At 36.8% G+C, this 18944-nt stretch overlaps 1 protein-coding gene across 1 annotated transcript; it reads right to left on the bottom strand.

Annotated features, from left to right (window-relative positions):
* Nucleotides 1–209: 209 nt before the first annotated feature.
* On the bottom strand, nucleotides 210–17317 carry cd82a (CD82 molecule a). The gene is made up of 9 exons (XM_048184110.1): nucleotides 17166–17317; nucleotides 12086–12157; nucleotides 9493–9565; nucleotides 4659–4783; nucleotides 3846–3920; nucleotides 2774–2872; nucleotides 2296–2469; nucleotides 1667–1750; nucleotides 210–1475 (listed from the first exon to the last, which is right to left on the bottom strand). The coding sequence occupies exons 2-9, from the start codon at nucleotides 12146–12148 to the stop codon at nucleotides 1398–1400; spliced, it is 771 nt and encodes a 256-aa protein (XP_048040067.1). The 5' UTR covers nucleotides 12149–12157; nucleotides 17166–17317; the 3' UTR covers nucleotides 210–1397.
* Between the last annotated feature and the right edge of the window lie 1627 nt (nucleotides 17318–18944).

Here is an 18944-nt window from a genome sequence, read left to right as displayed (position 1 = left end):
AGTTTACTTAAGTTTTGTTTATGGTGATTTAGTACTACAGGGTATATTTTTATTTACTTGCCTATTATGCAAATCATTCTAAATTAAAGGTTGTGAGATGTTGACCACCACTTCCCAGTTAACATTTTTAAGTAGAACAAATGTGCTACTGCCACCTAGTGAAGATCTGGCGAAAGTACATGGTGGATAAAAACAATGAGCACAAATAGTTGTGGTGAGTCATTTATTGTAACACATTCAGCTTGAGAAAGGTACATGTCATTACAACTTTTATAATTACTTGGTAGGGGACTGTATTCCCTATATTAAAAAAAAATTAAACATTAAAACAGTAAAATAAGTTTGTAACTTTTATTAAGAACTAAAGGTTTTATGTATTCAAAAGAACTATTACAGATGACAAAGAAAACACTGTTAGCATTTTTCCATTTATACTTGTCATAACAAGTATTCAATTAAAGGCATAGCGGTGCCAGAATAAATCAGTTAAATTAGGATCGATGCAATCAAAAATAAAATAAAATCAAGTCTGCAGTCAACTTTGGGGGCTAATCTTCATTTTGGTTCACATCATCAAGGAATAGCTTTATATTGTACTTCCTTACAAATACAGTATGCTCATACAAATATGCTCAACTTAAGCATGTAGAAAAAGACATAAAATTTATCATCTGTACAAAAAAGGGAACATTTTGACTCCCAAGACTTGTCGAAATCAACATGCAAATGAAAGCTAAAAATATATACACACTAAAAAAAATATATAAACAAAAGCAACCTGAAACAACACTGATGTACAAACATAAACGACAGACTATAAAACAGACAACTTTCTAATTTGGGACATGCCACTAGGGCAAGGTGGAGATTGTGTCAGTCTATGTACTGTATACCACAAAACGAACACATGCTAAATATCTAAAGTAAAGTCCCTTGTTTCAACAAAAGCAGGCCTTCGTGGTTTTTCTGTTGTCTATAAAGCATAAACCGAAGTTTAATAGGCTGTTAACTCATACTTTGGAGCCACTACAATAAAGAAATATCAAAGCAAATACATTGTAGACCAGCCTGGGTGTTAAAGAGTGTTGTTGTATAAATAGACAATTGAGGGGCACCAGGACTCGTCATACGCTTTTCATTAAATTATGTGGGCAGCTTTCATGTTATACACTTCAGACTGTCATACAATGGGCAATTCAAACTGGACTAAAAAGATTTGATTATATATCACAGGGGATAGTGTTACTGACAAAGAGTGAAATCTCATGACTAAAAACAACCCTAAAGTTTTTCTTTTGAAAACACTGAATATACTGTAGAAAAAGAGGGAGATCTGTTGTTCCAAGAAAATAAGAAAGGACTGAATACATTTGTGTGCGAGTGTCCGTGTTTCCTCCTCAGTACCTTGGCACTTTGGTGTACTCTTCTTGGTGTACGCTCTTGCAAAGGCCCATAGAAAGTATCATACCAAGGAGCTGTAGGGTGGAAAAAAAGGCACTACACTGAGATCAAAATGAAATATGTAATCTGTTCAACAGAAAGTTGTCATGTTACATTTCATTGCACAATGTAGCCTAAAAATACCTTCACTGATAATAAACACCCCACCGTTTCTTAGTAATACAAAGGCGTATTGTTCATGCTGTCCGGAGGACATACAACATACCTCAATGACAGCCACACCAAGGCAGATTCCTAAAATAATGGCATAATTTGTGAAGAGCCAGCTCCCCACATTATCCAGGCAGCCCTGATGAAGACAGAAAAACACCCTGTCATGACTCATGACATTATTCACCTGAACTAGACTTGTTATTAAAATCATCCACCTCAAAATTAATAAAAATGATGAAAGAAACAGCTGTTTTGAGATGCAATGGGTTAGCCATTAACCCTCCCAGGCATGTGTAATGACTCTGCCCTCAGTGTTTAGCAAAAGTATATCTACCATTTTAAACAACCTTAAAAGGACAGTCCACCTAAAAACAAAAATCCTGTCATCGTTTACTCACCCTCATGTAGTTCCATACCTGTATGACTTAAGTTCTTCTGTGGAACACAAATGGAGATATTTTCAAGAATGTCAATAGGGCCGAAACTGGTTACCAACATTCTTCAAAATATTGTCTGTTGTGTTTCATAGAAGAAAGTAAGTCATTCAGCTTTGGAACCACATTTTCATTTTGGGTGGACTATTCCTTTTAACATCACAGAATTACATGAAAAAATAGGGAGACATGGAGAGATTCACTTAGCATGCAAAAATAACTAATGGATAACCAAAATTTCCCATACCGTCTCATAGATGGGCAAATCATTAGATGAGGCCTGACAGAAGCCGCTCTCTGCAACACTAGATGGAGGGAGGGAAGCATTGTGGCAGGAGCATGAGTACAAATCAAGTGAACTGTTCTTTATCATAGGGTTTGCTTTCCAGTCCTCACTTCCAAGCCAGCCACAACACTGCATCTGAGACACACAAACAAGAAACAACAGCACATGAAGCATTTTATAATGTTGGCGTTACGATAAACCGGATTATTCAACCCTCTAAAATCTCCATCATACAAGAAAATGAACAGTGAACTGTCATAATGTTGTGAAAGGTTAAACTCAGTCAACCCAACAAGCATTTCTACATTCCAGAGAATTAACCTCCCACAGAAACCCACAGAAAAAGAGTTTTTCATTGCAATACATTCAAATGACATTTGATACACGTCTCAAGCTTGAATTAAAGACAACACATGAGCTTCGGCCATTCTCAACTCACTGTTCTCTGGAGGTAGTCCCAGGCCTGCTCTGCGGTTTTGTTCTGTCCGGAGTAGTTTGCCACGGCTTGGGACACAATTTCTTGTGTCTCCTTCCTCAACTGCAATGAAAGTTAAAAGGGTCGGTGGTTTATTTTTCTAGCCCTAGGTATTTGACATGAAATTCACATTGCTGACGGAGGAAAAAGTTACTAAGCTACTAAAATGGAACAGAGTCTCCTTTTGCCATGAGAAAAGCATTTGTATTGGAAGAAAATCTCCTGTATGCTCTGTGCTCATCTAGCCTCCAAACTGGTTTGAAATTATGTCCAAAATGAAAGATAAGCAAAAAAAAAGGCCAATGTCTATCATCTACCTGCTCCAAACACTTTATGATTTATTGCATATCCTGCTCAGATGCTTCCTATGGTGTCCTCAGAGACACTTGCTGCTGGCTGACCTAGGTGGAGTGTACAAAAGTGTTTGTGTGTGATGAACTCTTCGCTCGTCCACATCACGTGATCCACATCATGGTGAAGGTCTGTTCAACAACAGTGATCCTCAAATGCCCTGCAAAGACCCTGCAAAGTGTATTTTTTGGTATGTGCGATAGGGGGCGCTATCTTTTCATTTTCAGCCACTGATTCTCTTGACCTCTTTTCCAGCTGTTCCAGAAATCTAAACAAAACCTTCACAATGAAATCTAGCTGGCAAATGGAACACATGGAATTTTGGCCTCAAGTGTTTTTAACTGGACAGCACATGCAAGCCATAAGTGTCTTGCACTCCAAACCCATTTTGATGCTAGGCTTTAAGAGATCACCCAAAAAATGAAAATTCTGTCATAATTTACCCTCACCCTTATATTACTCACAACCTGTATGACTTGTTTTCTTCTGTGGAACACAAAAGAAGGTATTTACCAAAACTATTTGGTTACCAACATTTTTCAAAATATCTTCTTGTCCACTCCAAAGAAGAAATATTGTCATACAGGTTTGGAATGACATGAGGGCGAGTAAATGATGACAGAATTTTCATTTTCGCATGAGCCATCTCTTTACGGCAGCCACATTAGGGCGTTCACTAACTCACCGAATCACGCTGGACGTAGATGAGAATGGCAGCAGCCACTTGACCAAGGAGGATGAGCAATAGACAGGTGAAGTACTGTAGAGAAAGAAAGAAATATCACAGATCCATGTGTGACCCCACCGCATATGTGACCCTGGACCACAAAACCAGTCAGAAGTCGCACGGGTATAGTATTTGTAGCAATAGCCAACAATACATTGTATGGGTCAAAATTATTAATTTTTCTTTTATGCCAAAAATCATTAGGATATTAAGTAAAGATCATGTTCCATTAAGATATTTTGTAAATTTCCTACCGTAAATATATCGAAAATGTATTTTTGTGAGTGGATATGCATTGCTAAGGACTTCATTTGGACAACTTTAAAGGTGGTTTTCTCATTATTTTGTTTTTTTTGCACCCTCAGATTACGGATTTTCAAATAGTTGTATCTCAGTCAAATATTGTCCTATCCTAACAAACCATAAATCAATGGAAAGTTTATTTATTCAGCTTTCAGATGATGTATAAATCTCAATTTCAAAAAAAATGACCCTTATGACTGGTTTTGTGGTCCTGGGTCACATGTGTCAGACTTGCGTGCAGTACATATGTGCAACAGAAATGCAACAGCTGGTTTTGTCCAGTCTACTCGGGTTGTGTGACATGAAACTGCTCAACACAGCAAATTTCCACAATAGCAGAAGTTCCACTGAGTTTACATAAAAAACAAAAATTTAAAAAAAAAAACATGATTTACAAAAAAAGCACCTCAATTAGATAGAGGGTAAACAGTGCTGAACATTTAGTGCTAATTCATTTTTGTGTCTTACCAATCCGAGCAAACAGCGGATCTCATAGATGGCCCCCAGACAGCCCAGAAATCCTAGAACCATGGAGAATGAGCCCACACCAATCAGAATATAAGAGACCACCTTCAGGACCGTAGATGAATCCTCTGTTAGTGAGAAATACAAACGCAATCCTGGTTACAAACTAATCATTTCATAATTGTGTTGAGCAGTGACTCAGCAAACAGTCCTTATTTTCTACACTTAATTCTACATTTTTTTGAATAACATTGGCTAATGCAAAAGTTACTAACATGAAATAACAATGAAAAATACCATTACAGCATTTATTGATCATAATTTATTTTCATTTCTACATATTAAGCAGTCTAGGGTCAGTACAAGTTTTTTTTTTTTTAAAGAAACAAATACTTTTATTCAGATTTAATTGATGAAAATAATCTATTTCAAATAAATGCTGTTCTTTTGAACTTTCTATTCATCAAAGAATCCTAAAAAAAAAAAAAAAAAAATTATTGTTTATTTGTAATACTTATGTTTTCAACATTAATGTTTCTTGAGCACCAACTCAGAATGATTTCTGAAGGATCATGTGACACTGAAGACTGGAGTAATGATGCTGAAAATTCAGCTGTGCCATCACAGGAATAAATTACATTTTAAAATATATTTAAAAATCACAATATTACAGTTTTGTCTGTAACTAAAATCAAACAAATCAGCCCTTAGTGAGCATAAGAGACTTTTCAAAAACATAAAAAAATCTTACCCACCCTAATCTTTTGAAGGGTAGTTTACATTTTTAACATTTCAAGTTGTGCAAAAGTTTATGATGAATAATATATTCATATATAAGTATTAACCAAGAACCTTATGGTAAAGTGTTATCAACACATTTTATATGGTTTGTTGATGTTTCATTTAGTGTGATCACTTCAGCTCTTCCTAATGAAATGCACTACTGCTGTTTAGATTGCACGTAACAAACTAATTTGGGTCTCAAATACTCCAAGGCAGTAAATACAATCTCGGGTTGTCCTCGTGAATATGCATCGTGTAATGTCGAGATGGGTTTGGCAGGTCTTCCTTGCAATCCTGACCAGGTCATGATGGCCTATACCGGGCGATGCTGAAAAGTTGGTTCAGACATTCCATGGCTTTACCTCAAAGAAGCAGCACATTCTCCAACTACGTTCTGTTCCTGCTTCAGTCAGGTTTTCATGTGTATTGTCAGAACGCCATACTGAGAAGCCTCAGTCATATCATCCAGCCTCAAAATACCTCAGTGGCTCCCCAGCAAAAACAACATTACCACAGACAGCCTTACAAACAATACCACAGTGTAGAGCAGAGCGCTGTGTGACTGCGGGTGCAGAGGATACAATGGCCTATCATGTGACCTGATGTAATCATCATTACAAAACCAAGCACTTACTAGATGAGATGACCAGCTCAACCCTGATGATTACAGCATGCCTCAAAGCACAAATAACAGAACGAGTTCATCGTTTCACACGGTTGAGAAGGCACAATCTACATCTTACATAATTTAGGCTATTTAATAATTAATGATTAAGAGAGAACTGGATACTGGGAAACCTAGGAGCTGGAAACTGTGAACCAGCGGATTGCAATTAGTTGCAAGTAAGCAAACAAATTTAGCAACCTTAGGAACAATGTGGAGTGAGTTACCTCAATTGGAATTCATTTCAGACCATTCTGCTCTTTGAGAAGAAATTCTCACAAGATTCACAGCAGTTGGTTGTTCTGAAATCTTTGACTTAACTATTGGCAAACATCTGTTAATGCAAAACAGAAAAAAATGGCAGAGAGTTTTAAATTGGAAACAGCGAGACAAGGCTCTTTTGTGCCATGTGGTAAATATTATCAAAATTCTCTGTCACCATAACAATCCCACAAACAATAGCAGAATAAAGAACAAGAACTTTTTCCTTTAACAAAGCAAATGCCTTTGTAAGTTCGACCACTGCGCTCAGCAGAAACCAAGATTCAAAGCATTTGGCCGAGGAAACCAGTTGCAATGAACACAACGATTCTGTTTCAATTATTCCATCTAATTCCCAAACCCCAAGAATGGGCATTGACATTACAAATAAAGCATTAAACATGTTTGTCTGCACTTCAGCTTCATATGTGTGGGCCTTTCTAACTTCAGTACTGTAAATTTCAAACCACCCTATGCTGTTGAAGTGCCTAATGGTGTCTAACGGAAACAGGAAAATCCTCTAGGGATCAGTGAGCCGGTGAAGGCCACTGGCATCTGGATTAGAAAAACAATGATGGTCAGAAACCCCCTTTTTTTTACGATGGGTAAAAGGGTTCACTGCTACATGCATGGCTAGGAGTCCCAACAAACACCCAGCGACCGCTGTGCACTGCAGGAATGTATCTGTCAGATGAATTATGACGTAAAAAAGGGGGGTTCGAAAGGTTAACAGATTCACTGCTGTTGGTATCATGCTATGGCGTGAGCCTAAAATCAGTTTTCTGCTCTGAACAATCAGTCAAACAAAAAACGTTTTATAGCACAGCCACTCAGACTGAGTTCAAGTCTCAGGTCAGACACGCCACATTTTACAAGACAACCTTTGAAAACCTTTCCCGAGTCAACTACTGTAATCATTTTGTATATTTGGGGACTGTCAATGTGCTTTGAGCATTGTTCATTTTCAATGTGGTCTTTTCTTGTGGACTAAAATGGCCTCTAATTTTAGTTGATGAGAAAAAGCAAAATTAAGGTAAAGATTTAAGCATTTTATTTTCATTTAAACCAGTATACATTCACTGTTCCATTTCAGCTTACACCACTCGAGCAAGTCATTCCACAACATTACTGACAAAGGATTTTTTTAAACATTCATTTAACTGAAATTGAAAAATTCTGTCATTAATTACGCACCCTCATGTCATTCCACACCCGTAAGACCTTCGTTCATCTTCGGAACACAAATTAAGATATTTTCAATGAAATCCGAGAGGTTTTTTTATCCTCCACTGAAAGCAACGAAATTACCACATTCAATGTCAAGGAAAGTAGTAAAACCATTGTTAAAATATTGCAACAAAAATAGCATAGCAGAATGACAGGGGAGAGACAAATTTGTTGAATAGAGTAGTTATTTTTGTTTTGTTTTTGCGCACAAAAAGTATTCTCGTCGCTTCATTACATTAAGGTTGAACCACTGTAATCACGTTGACTATTTTAACGATGTCTTTACTACTTCTCTGGACATTGAATGTGGTAATTTTGTTGCAAAATAAAACGACTTTATTCAACAAATTCGTCTCTCCCCTGTCATTCTGCTACGCTATTTTCTTTGCAGCGCTTCCAGGTTCTACGTCAGAACGCTGGCTCAGTATTGGCCGACGCCTGTTCATGTGAGCTGCACGAGTTATGTGTGCGATGCTGACAAAGGAGCCAGCCAATAATGAGCTGGCGTTTGGATGTAAACACGGAAACTCCAACTGTGTAACAGACTGACAGAGAAGAAGAAAAATTGTTTAATAAAGTAGTTATTTTTGTTTTGTTTTTGCGCACAAAAAGTATCTTGTCACTTCATAACATTAAGGTTGAACCACTGTAGTCATGTGGACTATTTTAACAATGTCTTTACTACTTTGAATGTGGTCATTTCATTGCTTTCAATGAAGGATAAAAAAAACTCTCGGATTTCATCAAAATATCATAATTTGTGTACAGTAGATGAACAAAGTTCTTACGGGTGTGGAATGACAATGAAATTTCATTTTTGGGTGAACTAACCCTTTAACACATTGCAGTGTTATTTTTTTCTTCACCAGTATTTTTTACCTACAAGCATTTATCGATCTTTATGATGTGCATTTTTTGTTGATAAAAATCAAAAAACCCTTTGTTATTGACCAGCAAATCAGCTATTAGAATTATTTCTGAAGAATCATGTGACACTAAAGACTGGAGTAATGATGTACCATCACAGGAATAATTTTACATTTTAAAACAGTTATTTTAAAATTGTAATATTTCAGTTTTTCAACCTTGGTAATTTTTGAACGGAATTGTAGATTAAGACCAGAGGCAGATAGAGGCTCATTCTTTTCCCTCCTTGGATATACTTGCTCACCAGTGTTAATTTGTTCTTTCCAGTGACTAATGCAACGAGAGGCCTGATCTGAGCATTGACGTGATGCATGCTAATGAGGCAGCCGCTAAAAGAGCCCTGTGTGGCAGCGAGGGAGCACCTGCAGACTGCCTCAGACATGCTATGTCACACACAGGCCCTGCCTGGCTCGCGCACAGAGCAGTGAACTCAATAGTTGATCCGGAGCCAGCTGTGAACATGTAGCTCCTGCCTGCTCGGCGGAGTCTGTAAGACCCAGACCCGGTGACCCAGAGCTCTCTGCAATGGCCTCTGGGATGGAAAATAGATCAGAAGTGTGTAGGGGGAGGGGTGATGAAAAATACAGAGCCCATCATGGACAATCATGCGCTTTAAGATGAGACTAATGGTTATCATCAAACGAGCAAAACGAGAGACAGATGGCCCTTGTAAAAGTGGGTCTGAGTCACCGGTGCTCAAGCCCAGGAGGTTTCATTCAAAGGTACAACGGGATAAAACTTCACTAATGAGAGCATAAAAAGACAAGATCAACGATTCTCACCACTTCCTCTGGATTTTACTACAACCAACTAATAGCAAAGGAACTAAATAGCCTTTTAGATTAATGTGAATGCATTTCAAACCATCCTAGAGAAAACGGCTGTGGTTATTAGGAGCATCATTTTCCTGCTTCTTCAACTACATGACATTTTATGGTCTTCTCTTCATTGCACACGTTTTATGCAGACACTTACGCAACACTGCAATGAGGCTCTGATTGTCTAGGAGGATCCACAGCCCAAATCCCATAATCGTAGCTCCGAAGATCTGTAGAGAGACAAAAAAGAAAAGACAGGGGGGCAGAGGAAGAGAGAGGAAAGAAAAAAGGAGGAGAGAATCAATCATATAGTGCAGGACAGGAGGGGAACAAGGGGCCCCACATTTCAGTTTACAAGCTGCAACTTGTTCACTCCAAATCTCTTGGACAGAGCTAAAGATGGAAACTCAAGTATTAATGTGTTCCCTGAAAGACAGGAAGGTTGTGTGCTTGTGTGTGAGAGTATGTAACAAACACACAACTCCTGGCCTGTAGGAAGCTATGAACTGTTGCCTGATCTCTAACTGTGGGGTTCCAGACTCTTTCTCTTTTCCTCTCAGCTCACATCTGGGACTGATTGGGTTGTGCTTCTGCGTGGCAGTGGTTGGAGGAGAGGGGAGGGGAGGGGGAGCGCAGCGGATGTTGCCAGAGTTCAACGGCACCACAGCCTTCGCTAACAAGCGCTCCATCTACTCTCCTCGTTTCTAACACCAGGGCACATGCTGGTGCACTATCATTTCAAAATGCTGTTTTTAACTGATCTTGACTAAGGTTTAGTCAAGTCAAGTCACCTTTATTTATATAGCGCTTTTTACAGTGTAGATTGTGTCAAAGCAACTTTACATTGATAACATTGATTTACATTGCTTATCCCTTCGGTGTACAGATTCTTTAGTTATTTTGGTGCTGCTTCAAAAATAAGGTGCATGGAAACAGGAAAATGACTATTTTATTCAAATCATATCAATGCATTTCAGCACACAGAAACCCTTTTTTAATCGAATGAAAAAAATCTAAGAAAATGAACAGACAAAAATATTAAAATATTAAACATTACTTTAAATAACAGAACAATATTTTAACATTTTATATTATATTTAAAAATATATTTTAAATATTAAAAAAAAAAAAAAAAAAAAAAAAAAAAAAATGACATTTATGTGTGACCTTGGACCACAAAACCAGTCATACGGGTCAATTTTTTCAAAAATTGAGATTTATACATCTTCTGAAAGCTGAATAAATAAGCTTTGATGAATGGTTTAGGACAATATTTGGCTAAGATACAATTATTTGAAAATCTGGAATCTGAGGGTGCAAAAAAATCAAAACATTGAGAAAATCGCCTTTAAAGTTGTCCAAAAGATGTCCTTAGCAATGCATATCCACTCACAAAAATATTTTTTTTTAATATATTTATGGTAGGAAATTTACAAAATATCTTCATGGAACATGATCTTTACTTAATATCCTAATGATTTTTAAGCATTAAAGAAAATTTGATCATTTTGACCAATACAATGTATTGTTGGCTATTGCTACAAATACTATACCCGTGCGACTTATGACTGGTTTTGTGGTCCAGGGTCACATATAAAAAACTAAATAATTAAAGAAAATCCCTGTTTCTCTTTTTCTCTGCATTTCTTGTCTGTGAACTAAATCTAATCTAGCATTTATTTAAAACCTTGAGCACTGCAAATTCTGTTGGCTCTTATAATAAATTGCTTATGATGTTCCTCATTTTTAAGTCACTGTGGATAAAAGCATCTTGTAATAGCAATATATTAATGATATTGTAACAAATAATTGAATGCATGTAAATGCAATTATGAAAATATTTCAACTATCAATCAGAACACACCAAAACCACCAACCTGAGACCTTCCTCTCTTAATGTTGGTGTCATATTTTGCTTGGCTCATTTAAAAATGTATTTAAGTGTACTGGTTGTGTTCCAAATGGTTAGAATTAATCATTTGCCTCTTCCTGTACTCTTTAGGCCCGAGCACCCTGGCCTGCAGAGAATAAACTTGGATCAGAGATTTCTTTTTTCCTACATGGAACAAGTCCAAGGATGACAAGGGAGAACGGGCTGTTTCTCTTTCTGAGATCAAGAAGAGTAAACTGTCTGGTTAACAAATGGCAAACACTTCATCTGGATGTTAACTAGGGTGCATTTCTGCGACACAGAGATTCAAGACTGCTATGATGCACCAACAACTAATAAACATGTGGCTTTTTCCATGAACTGCAAGGCCTTAAACAGTAATAACTTATTTATATTACAGTTAAAGATATCACAGGTTCAGTGAATGTCAGCGTTAAACTAATGTTAAGAAAACTGGGACATCAGCTATGAGTGATCTAAAGAGCATAATTTATAAAAAGAAACAGGCTGGGGAAAAGCTGCAGAGTTCACCCCTAATACAGTAACATGTAATAATAAGGTTTAATTTCATTACCTTTGTTAGGTATTATGAACTATTTTTACTCATTTTTACATATTAGTGTTTTAGAAACTAACACCACCTAATGCTTGTAAAAAAGGGCAGTTCATTGTTAGTTCATAATACATAATGCATTAAATAATGTTAACAAATTATTATAGAATGTTAAATCTAATGCTAACATTCTATTATTAGTTCTAATCAAGGAACAATAAGAAAGCACAAAGCAGGTGACTAATTCAAATGATTCAACTAACTGAACTTTCACTTGTTCTTTAAATACTAGAAAGTGAGACTTACGAAGAAGATTAAGTTGAAGAGAAAAAGGAAGTACTTGGTGGCAGTGATGCATCCTTTCCCCATTTTGCTGACCTGTAAATACCCAAAACAGGGAAACAGAAGTAAATTAAGGACCAGTTTATATGATGCATGCCACAGATGAAGAGAAATGGCAAATGAGCAACAGAACATAACAGATAAAGAGATTGCTGTAACAACTATTATTTTTGCAGGATTAGTGATGTGAGCTAAATACAAAATAGAATGCAAACATACACTTTCATCATGCACACAGTTTGCTATACATTTACTGGAGTTTAAATATTAAATACTGCATCCCCTTGCTTTTTTAGACACAGAATGCTGTCATCATCAGATCAATCTATGGAGTACACAGAACTAAATTCCACAGGATAAGTCAATATTCTCCTCTGGACTGACTGCGTGATAGCTGTTGCCACACTTTTTTCATGACGACCCACATTCTGGCTATCATTAATAGGTTAGTATTATACAGGCTTCTCATGCTATTTGTGGGCTGTTGGTGTGCTGCATGGCACACTTCTGGTCCAATGACCTCAGAGGGGGTGAAGGAATTGTGAGAAATGATAAGCAGATATAGAGCAACAACACAGAATGCAACACAGAGATGAATGGATGGACTTTCATCCCACTCACTCAGAGATACTACACCTGAAGAACCACTTCAACCCTTGCTAAATGTTTTACAGTGATGTAAATTAAACCACTGAACATCACCTTTGACTGGGAATGTCAATATATAAGCAGCAGAGCATTTTATGGTTAGTGTTTTATGCTTTTTCTTTTAAATAAATTAATAATTTTATTCAGTATTAAAGTAAAGATTTTTATAATGTTAAAAAAAAATTATATTACAAGTAAATGTTGTTCTTTTGAACTTTCTTTCCATCAAAGAATCCTGAAAAAAATTAAGCAGCACAACTGTTATCAACATTGGTAATAATCAGAAATGTTTCTCAAGCACCAAATCAGCATATTAGAATAATTTCTGAAGGATCATGTGACACCGAAGACTGGAGTAATGATGCTAAAAATTCAGTTTTGCCAACACAGGATCAAATTAAATTTTTAATTATGTTAACATAGCAAACAATTATCTGTCCTTAGAGCATATTTATCTTTTTAGAAAGTTATGTTACAGGAAAAAAACACTTCACAAGCAAACTTACATGAACTAGTTTTTATCAGTTCATGAGTAACTAACCTTGTGAGAAATAACCTTTTAACATACACTACCGTTCAAAAGTTTGGGGTCAGTAAGATTTTTTTAATGTTTTAAAAGAAGTATCTTCTGCTCACCAAGCCTGCATTTATTTGATTAAAAATACAAACAAAAACAGTAATATTGTGAAATATTATTCAAATTTAAAACAGCTGTTTTCTATGTCAATATACAGTAAAGTGTAATTTATTCCTGTGATGGCAAAGCTGAATTTTCAGCATCATTACTCCAGTCTTCAGTCACATGATCCTTCAGAAATCAACCTAATATGATGATTTGATGCTCAAGAAACATTCATTATTATTATCAATGTTTTTTTCAAAATTCTTCGATGAATAGAAAGTTCAAAAGAACAGCATTTATTTCAAATAGAATATTTTCTAACATTATAATTGTCTTTACTGTAACTTTTGATCAGTTTAACTCATCCTTGATGAATAAAAGTATTGATTAATTTTATTTCTATCCCCCAAAAAATAAAATTAAAATACTGACCCCAAACTTTTGAACGGTAGTGTTTAATGTTACAGATTTCAGACAAATGCTGTTCTTTTGAACTTTCTATTCATCATAGCATCATGAAATAAAAATGTAAATAACCGTTTTCAACATTGATAATAATCATAAATGTTTCTTGAGCATCAAATCATCATATTAGATTGATTTCTGAAGGATCATGTGACTGAAGACTGGAGTAATGATGCTGAAAATTCAGCTTTGCCATCACAGGAATAAATTACACTTTACTGTATATTGACACAGAAAACAGCTGTTTTAAATTGGAATAATATTTCACAATATTACCGTTTTTGTTTGTATTTTTAATCAAATAAATGCAGGCATGGTGAGCAGAAGATACTTCTTTTAAAACATTAAAAAAAATCTTACTGACCCCAAACTTTTGAACGGTAGTGTATGTTCAACTTGCTTGCTTCAATTTAGTTTTGAAGACAGGAATCGAAGTGCTGCTGAGTTGAGGCCAACCAGCGCAATTAAAAATCTCTTATATTTTTCCACCATGGGAGAGATAGTAATGTTTTTTTCAGACGCTGATATGTCCCGTGCGACAAAGTCCATGGAATCAAATTACCTGCACTTCCTCCTCATTCTGCAGAGTGGAACAAGGCCTTATTTTTTACCTTAAGTGAATTTCCCACATCTTAGACGAGACATAAACATAAGAGGCTGTAAACAAATTCAGCCTTGATAAGAGCACTGTTGTGCTTCTGATCAAGGTCAGCATTGAGCTGATGTACCACATATGAGGGTCACAGTGCTATTATGCCAACACACATGTAACTTATCCAACTCAGTCAGGCAGATTAAAAGTGTGTCACAATGCACTAAAATGTGAATCAGGCCAGCACACTACCACAGGGAGAAATCTGACCATATATTAACAGGAACTGCTTATCAGAAGAAGTTTATCTTGTCTCTTTCACGGCAAAATCACCTGAAAAGCAATGCAATGCTTGCAAAATGAGCACAGCCACTCTGAGTAAGTATCCTTTGCAGAGAGGCAGGCTCAGCCCTCATTCTGAAGTTCATCAGCATTCAGCTCATCTACCCAGTGTACACTGAGGCTCTAGTCTAGTTCACACCCCGCTCTCCAACCACCCTCCCCCACGCCCACAGAGACAGGACCAGCTTTGATTTCCCACCACGACAATGGCAGCTTTCAGCCACGCTTTTCAGATCGAACAAAAGGAGAAACTCCACACACTCAGGAGCCCACTGTAGCCTTAAAGTTACCACCAAACCGATGACATCCTTACAGAGGTGGCAACTTTAACATCCAAACTGATATGGAATCTATTAAGATGATTGAGCAAGTGTGCTTTATATAATGTGACTGAGCTTACTTGCAAGTGACTAGGCAACAAAATGAAGCCTAAAGCTGATGATTCAACCCCTATCTGAAGGCCTTTCAGGCTTGGTCATTTCCAATGAAACTTCATTTAAACTTGCACATGCCAAACAGGTTGCTACTGCAACCATGATGAGGGCTGGCATAAAGGGCTGCACATAGTCCCCCTTCTTGAGAGACTAAACAGTCTCACAGTCCTCACAGCATGCAGAAAAAAGAAAAGTGAAACCCCAAATAAGGGGAAGCCCAAAGGGGCCAATGTCCTTGTCTCTCCACAGTTACTTCAGCCAGAAACAAGGCTTACATTCATTAGGACGGTTAATCTCTCTCCACCTGAACACAAAGACCAACTTGATGCCACCAGTCATGTTAAAGTGGGTACTAAAAGTACATACTAAAATGGCCCAGAGAAGCAATTAAAGGTTTTATGATTAATGATGACTATGGTCTGAAAACGTTGTGATTAATGATGTTTCGGTCTGAAACATCACCTATCAATGGAATGCAGGCAAACTAGAAATGTTTACTCAAAAGAAGGTGTTATTGTTTAGAGTTTACTCTCGCAAAGCTCAGATTCATTTTGTTTTATTGGATAAACTTAACTCAACTGTCTCAGATGCTTGTCCTACAATTCTGAGAAATTAAAAATGAGACAAACGTTGACATATAGTAAGACCAGAGCACGATAAAAAATAATGTGGATATCACAGACCAGAGCTGTGTTTCCCAAAAGCATCGTGAGCCTAAGTTGATCGTAGAGACCATTGGTGGCAAGTGTTCTACAATCAATTTCGATCAGCCCAAATCAGGAAAATTTGATGCAAAATGTTTTAATTTAGCAGATTTTAATAGAATGTGTGCAAATGCTGAGAATAAGTCTTCATTTGAGCTCCATATATTCTCATTGTTGTCTAGGAGACACAAATGAGATAGTAAAAAGATCTCAATTGTGATTTCTCTTTCCTATTGGTATGTTTGCAATCAGCTAAGTCAAAATAGTCAAATGAATAAAACGTAATGGATGCACACACTTTGCTTGTACACAAAAACAAGTGACTAAAAATCGAACTTGAAAATAATCAGTAAAGTATTTTAAGTATAACTTGTTCCTGTTATTAGACTATGAATGCATTATTTTGTAACTTAGACTAGTTCAACTTAATCCAGCCATCAACATCTTACAAGTACCTAATTTGTAAGCAAAGACCCAGACTCAAACTTCACCTTGTGTCAAACAAATTCCTATTTGCCTACAAACAGAATTTTTTTCTTCAACTGATGTGCCAAATCACTTACAGTTGTAAACCGACCTGACCTACATACGACAGATCTCATATTACAGTTCATAACTAGTGCATTAAACATCCTCACTCAGAAAAGAGAGATCCCTGAAAAGACTAATAAAGTGGAAAAAATTCAGACTTTGTGCAGGCAGGGAAAACAGGATTTTAATAACACTTTAATAACACTAATAAAAAATTGAGGACTATGAAGAATAGATAAAATACTTTATCTTAACTGATAACAGCTCTTCCCAGAAGGGTCAAATTATTATAAACTGAAAGCGAAATCAGGACAATAGGTGGGAGAAACAACTTGACATAATGTTTTATATAAGTAACCTGTGAAGAGAAATTAATTAAATCCAAAAACCTGAAATAGAGTTATTGGACAAAACAATTGAACGGGCGATTGTTGTTAACTCCGTTCACTATTACAGTATTAATACACAAACTACTGACAGAAAAACTACTATACATGACACCAACACATTAAATCTCCCTGTGCTATTAAAACAACTGAAAAGAAATCTAACTTACCAACTCATGACCACTTACTATTTAAACTTTTGTCAGTTTGTTCAGTCGCAAATTTTTCCATATTCAATTGTTTGAGATGTAAAGAACTACTCAGTATGAGGTATAAAAACATTTGTTTCACTAAATGTCAAGTTCTGAAAGCATACTCACGTATAGTGTCGGGATGGGAAAATGAGAAAAGTACAATAGATGTCAGCTGCGCGTCTGCTCCAGCGTTAATGAGTCTAGTGCGAGTGAGAAGACTGGAGTTGTAGATCATGAGCTGCTCACAGTCTCCCCCACGTGGACAATCTCCCCCTTTACAGCAGTGGTGTTCTCAACCAGCGAGACGTTGTCCACTTGGGGGCCTCAGTGAACTGCTAAGAAATACACAAAACATCTTCAAAAATACATTACGTTATATTTAAAGGATTAGGTCACTTCTGAATGAAAATTCCCTGATATTTTACTCACCCCCATGTCATCCAAGATGTTCATGTCTTTCTTTCTTCAGTCGAAAAGAAATTAAGGTTTTTGATGAAAACATTGCAGGATTATTCTCCTTATAGTGGACTTCAGTGGCCTCCAAATGTTTGAAGGTCAAAATTACAGTTTCACAAATGTAGCTATATGCTTTATAAACACAGATGATCACCTTGCAAGTGCTTCCACCATTACGCTTTCCGTATTCTTCAAAAAGCTTACGCTGTATGTCCCACGCCTTCCCTATTCAACTTAAGGCAGGAACACACCAAGCCGACGGTCGGCCGTCGGGCAGTTTTTCTTCGTCGGCCGACTAAGTTTTCTCAGTGTGTTCCGCACCGTCGGCTGAAGTTGGTCCTCGTCGGCTTTTTTCCGGCCGATTCGAAATGTTGAATCGACGTCGGAGCTCGTCGGGCCATCTGATCATTCTGATTGGCTGTTCAGATACTGCCACCTTCTGGTACGGAAAGGCATTTCATCTCACGTTCCGTAAGTTGAATAAGGAAGGGTAGGACATTCAGCGTAAGCTTTTTGAAAAATACGGAAAGCGGAAGCACGTGCAAGGCGATCATTTGTGTTTATAAAGCATATACATTTGTATATTTTTTTTAAAATGACCGATCGTTTCACTAGATAAGACCCTTATTCCTCGTCTGGTATCGTTTAAAGCCATTTGAAGCTGCGCTGAAACTGTAGCCTAATTTTGACCTTCAACCGTTTGGAGACCAGTGAAGTCCACTATAAGGAGAATAATCCTGGAATGATTTCATCAAAAACCTTAATTTCTTTTCGACTGACGAAAGAAAGACATGAACATCTTGAATGACATGGGGGTGAGTAAATTATCAGGAAAATTTTATTTGAAAGTGGACTAATCCTTTAAACGTTTAACAAACAAAATGGACAACTTTTTAAATGCTGACCCATGAGAAATAGTTATATAGTAATAGCTGATCCTATGCGATTTTAGATTTTAAGACCCCACTTAGAGTAAGTTATATTGCAGCATTTCTAAATATTTTAGTAGCCAAAAAAAAAAAAAAAATGCTATCGAAATAACTTTCGCCTCCGTAGTTTAGCCTACTATCCTAAATCTGCTTTAGGACTTCCTGTTAGGATCAGTAGGGATATATAATGGTGCATGGACATAAAAAAATGTGGGGGGAAAGAAAAGTGAGAACCCCAACAAGGGAAAATCCACAGACTATAAAGCTGCATTCAGGACTAAAAATAAATCTCACCTCACTCAAAGCCGTCATCAACAGTGAATACTGAAAGTAAAAGCCGCAGTAACTTGAGACAGAATCAAGCGGTACTTTCAGGACAGTTTAATGTGCAGACTCCAGTAAAGCGATTTCTGGTAAACGCTGCTGATATCTGTAAGAAAACAAACACTCCCCAAAAATACCTACACAGTGAAATCTGCTCCTAAATTTAAGTCAACACTGTCACGTCATCAATGAGAAA

Source organism: Megalobrama amblycephala, linkage group LG3, assembly GCF_018812025.1.
Source record: "Megalobrama amblycephala isolate DHTTF-2021 linkage group LG3, ASM1881202v1, whole genome shotgun sequence".
NCBI lineage: Eukaryota > Metazoa > Chordata > Actinopteri > Cypriniformes > Xenocyprididae > Megalobrama > Megalobrama amblycephala.
The sequence above is the reverse complement of the archived record's forward strand: the minus strand, read 5'-3'. Positions and strand labels throughout refer to the sequence as shown.

Excerpts from the sequence above, each read along its gene's own strand:
- cd82a (XM_048184110.1), bottom strand. The coding sequence starts at position 12,148 with ATGGGGAAAGGATGCATCACTGCCACCAAGTACTTCCTTTTTCTCTTC. Across the intron at positions 9,566-12,085 it reads TCTTCAACTTAATCTTCTTC|ATCTTCGGAGCTACGATTAT; the intron begins GTAAGTCTCACT and ends GTCTCTCTACAG. Across the intron at positions 2,470-2,773 it reads GGGACTACCTCCAGAGAACA|ATGCAGTGTTGTGGCTGGCT; the intron begins GTGAGTTGAGAA and ends TGTGTGTCTCAG.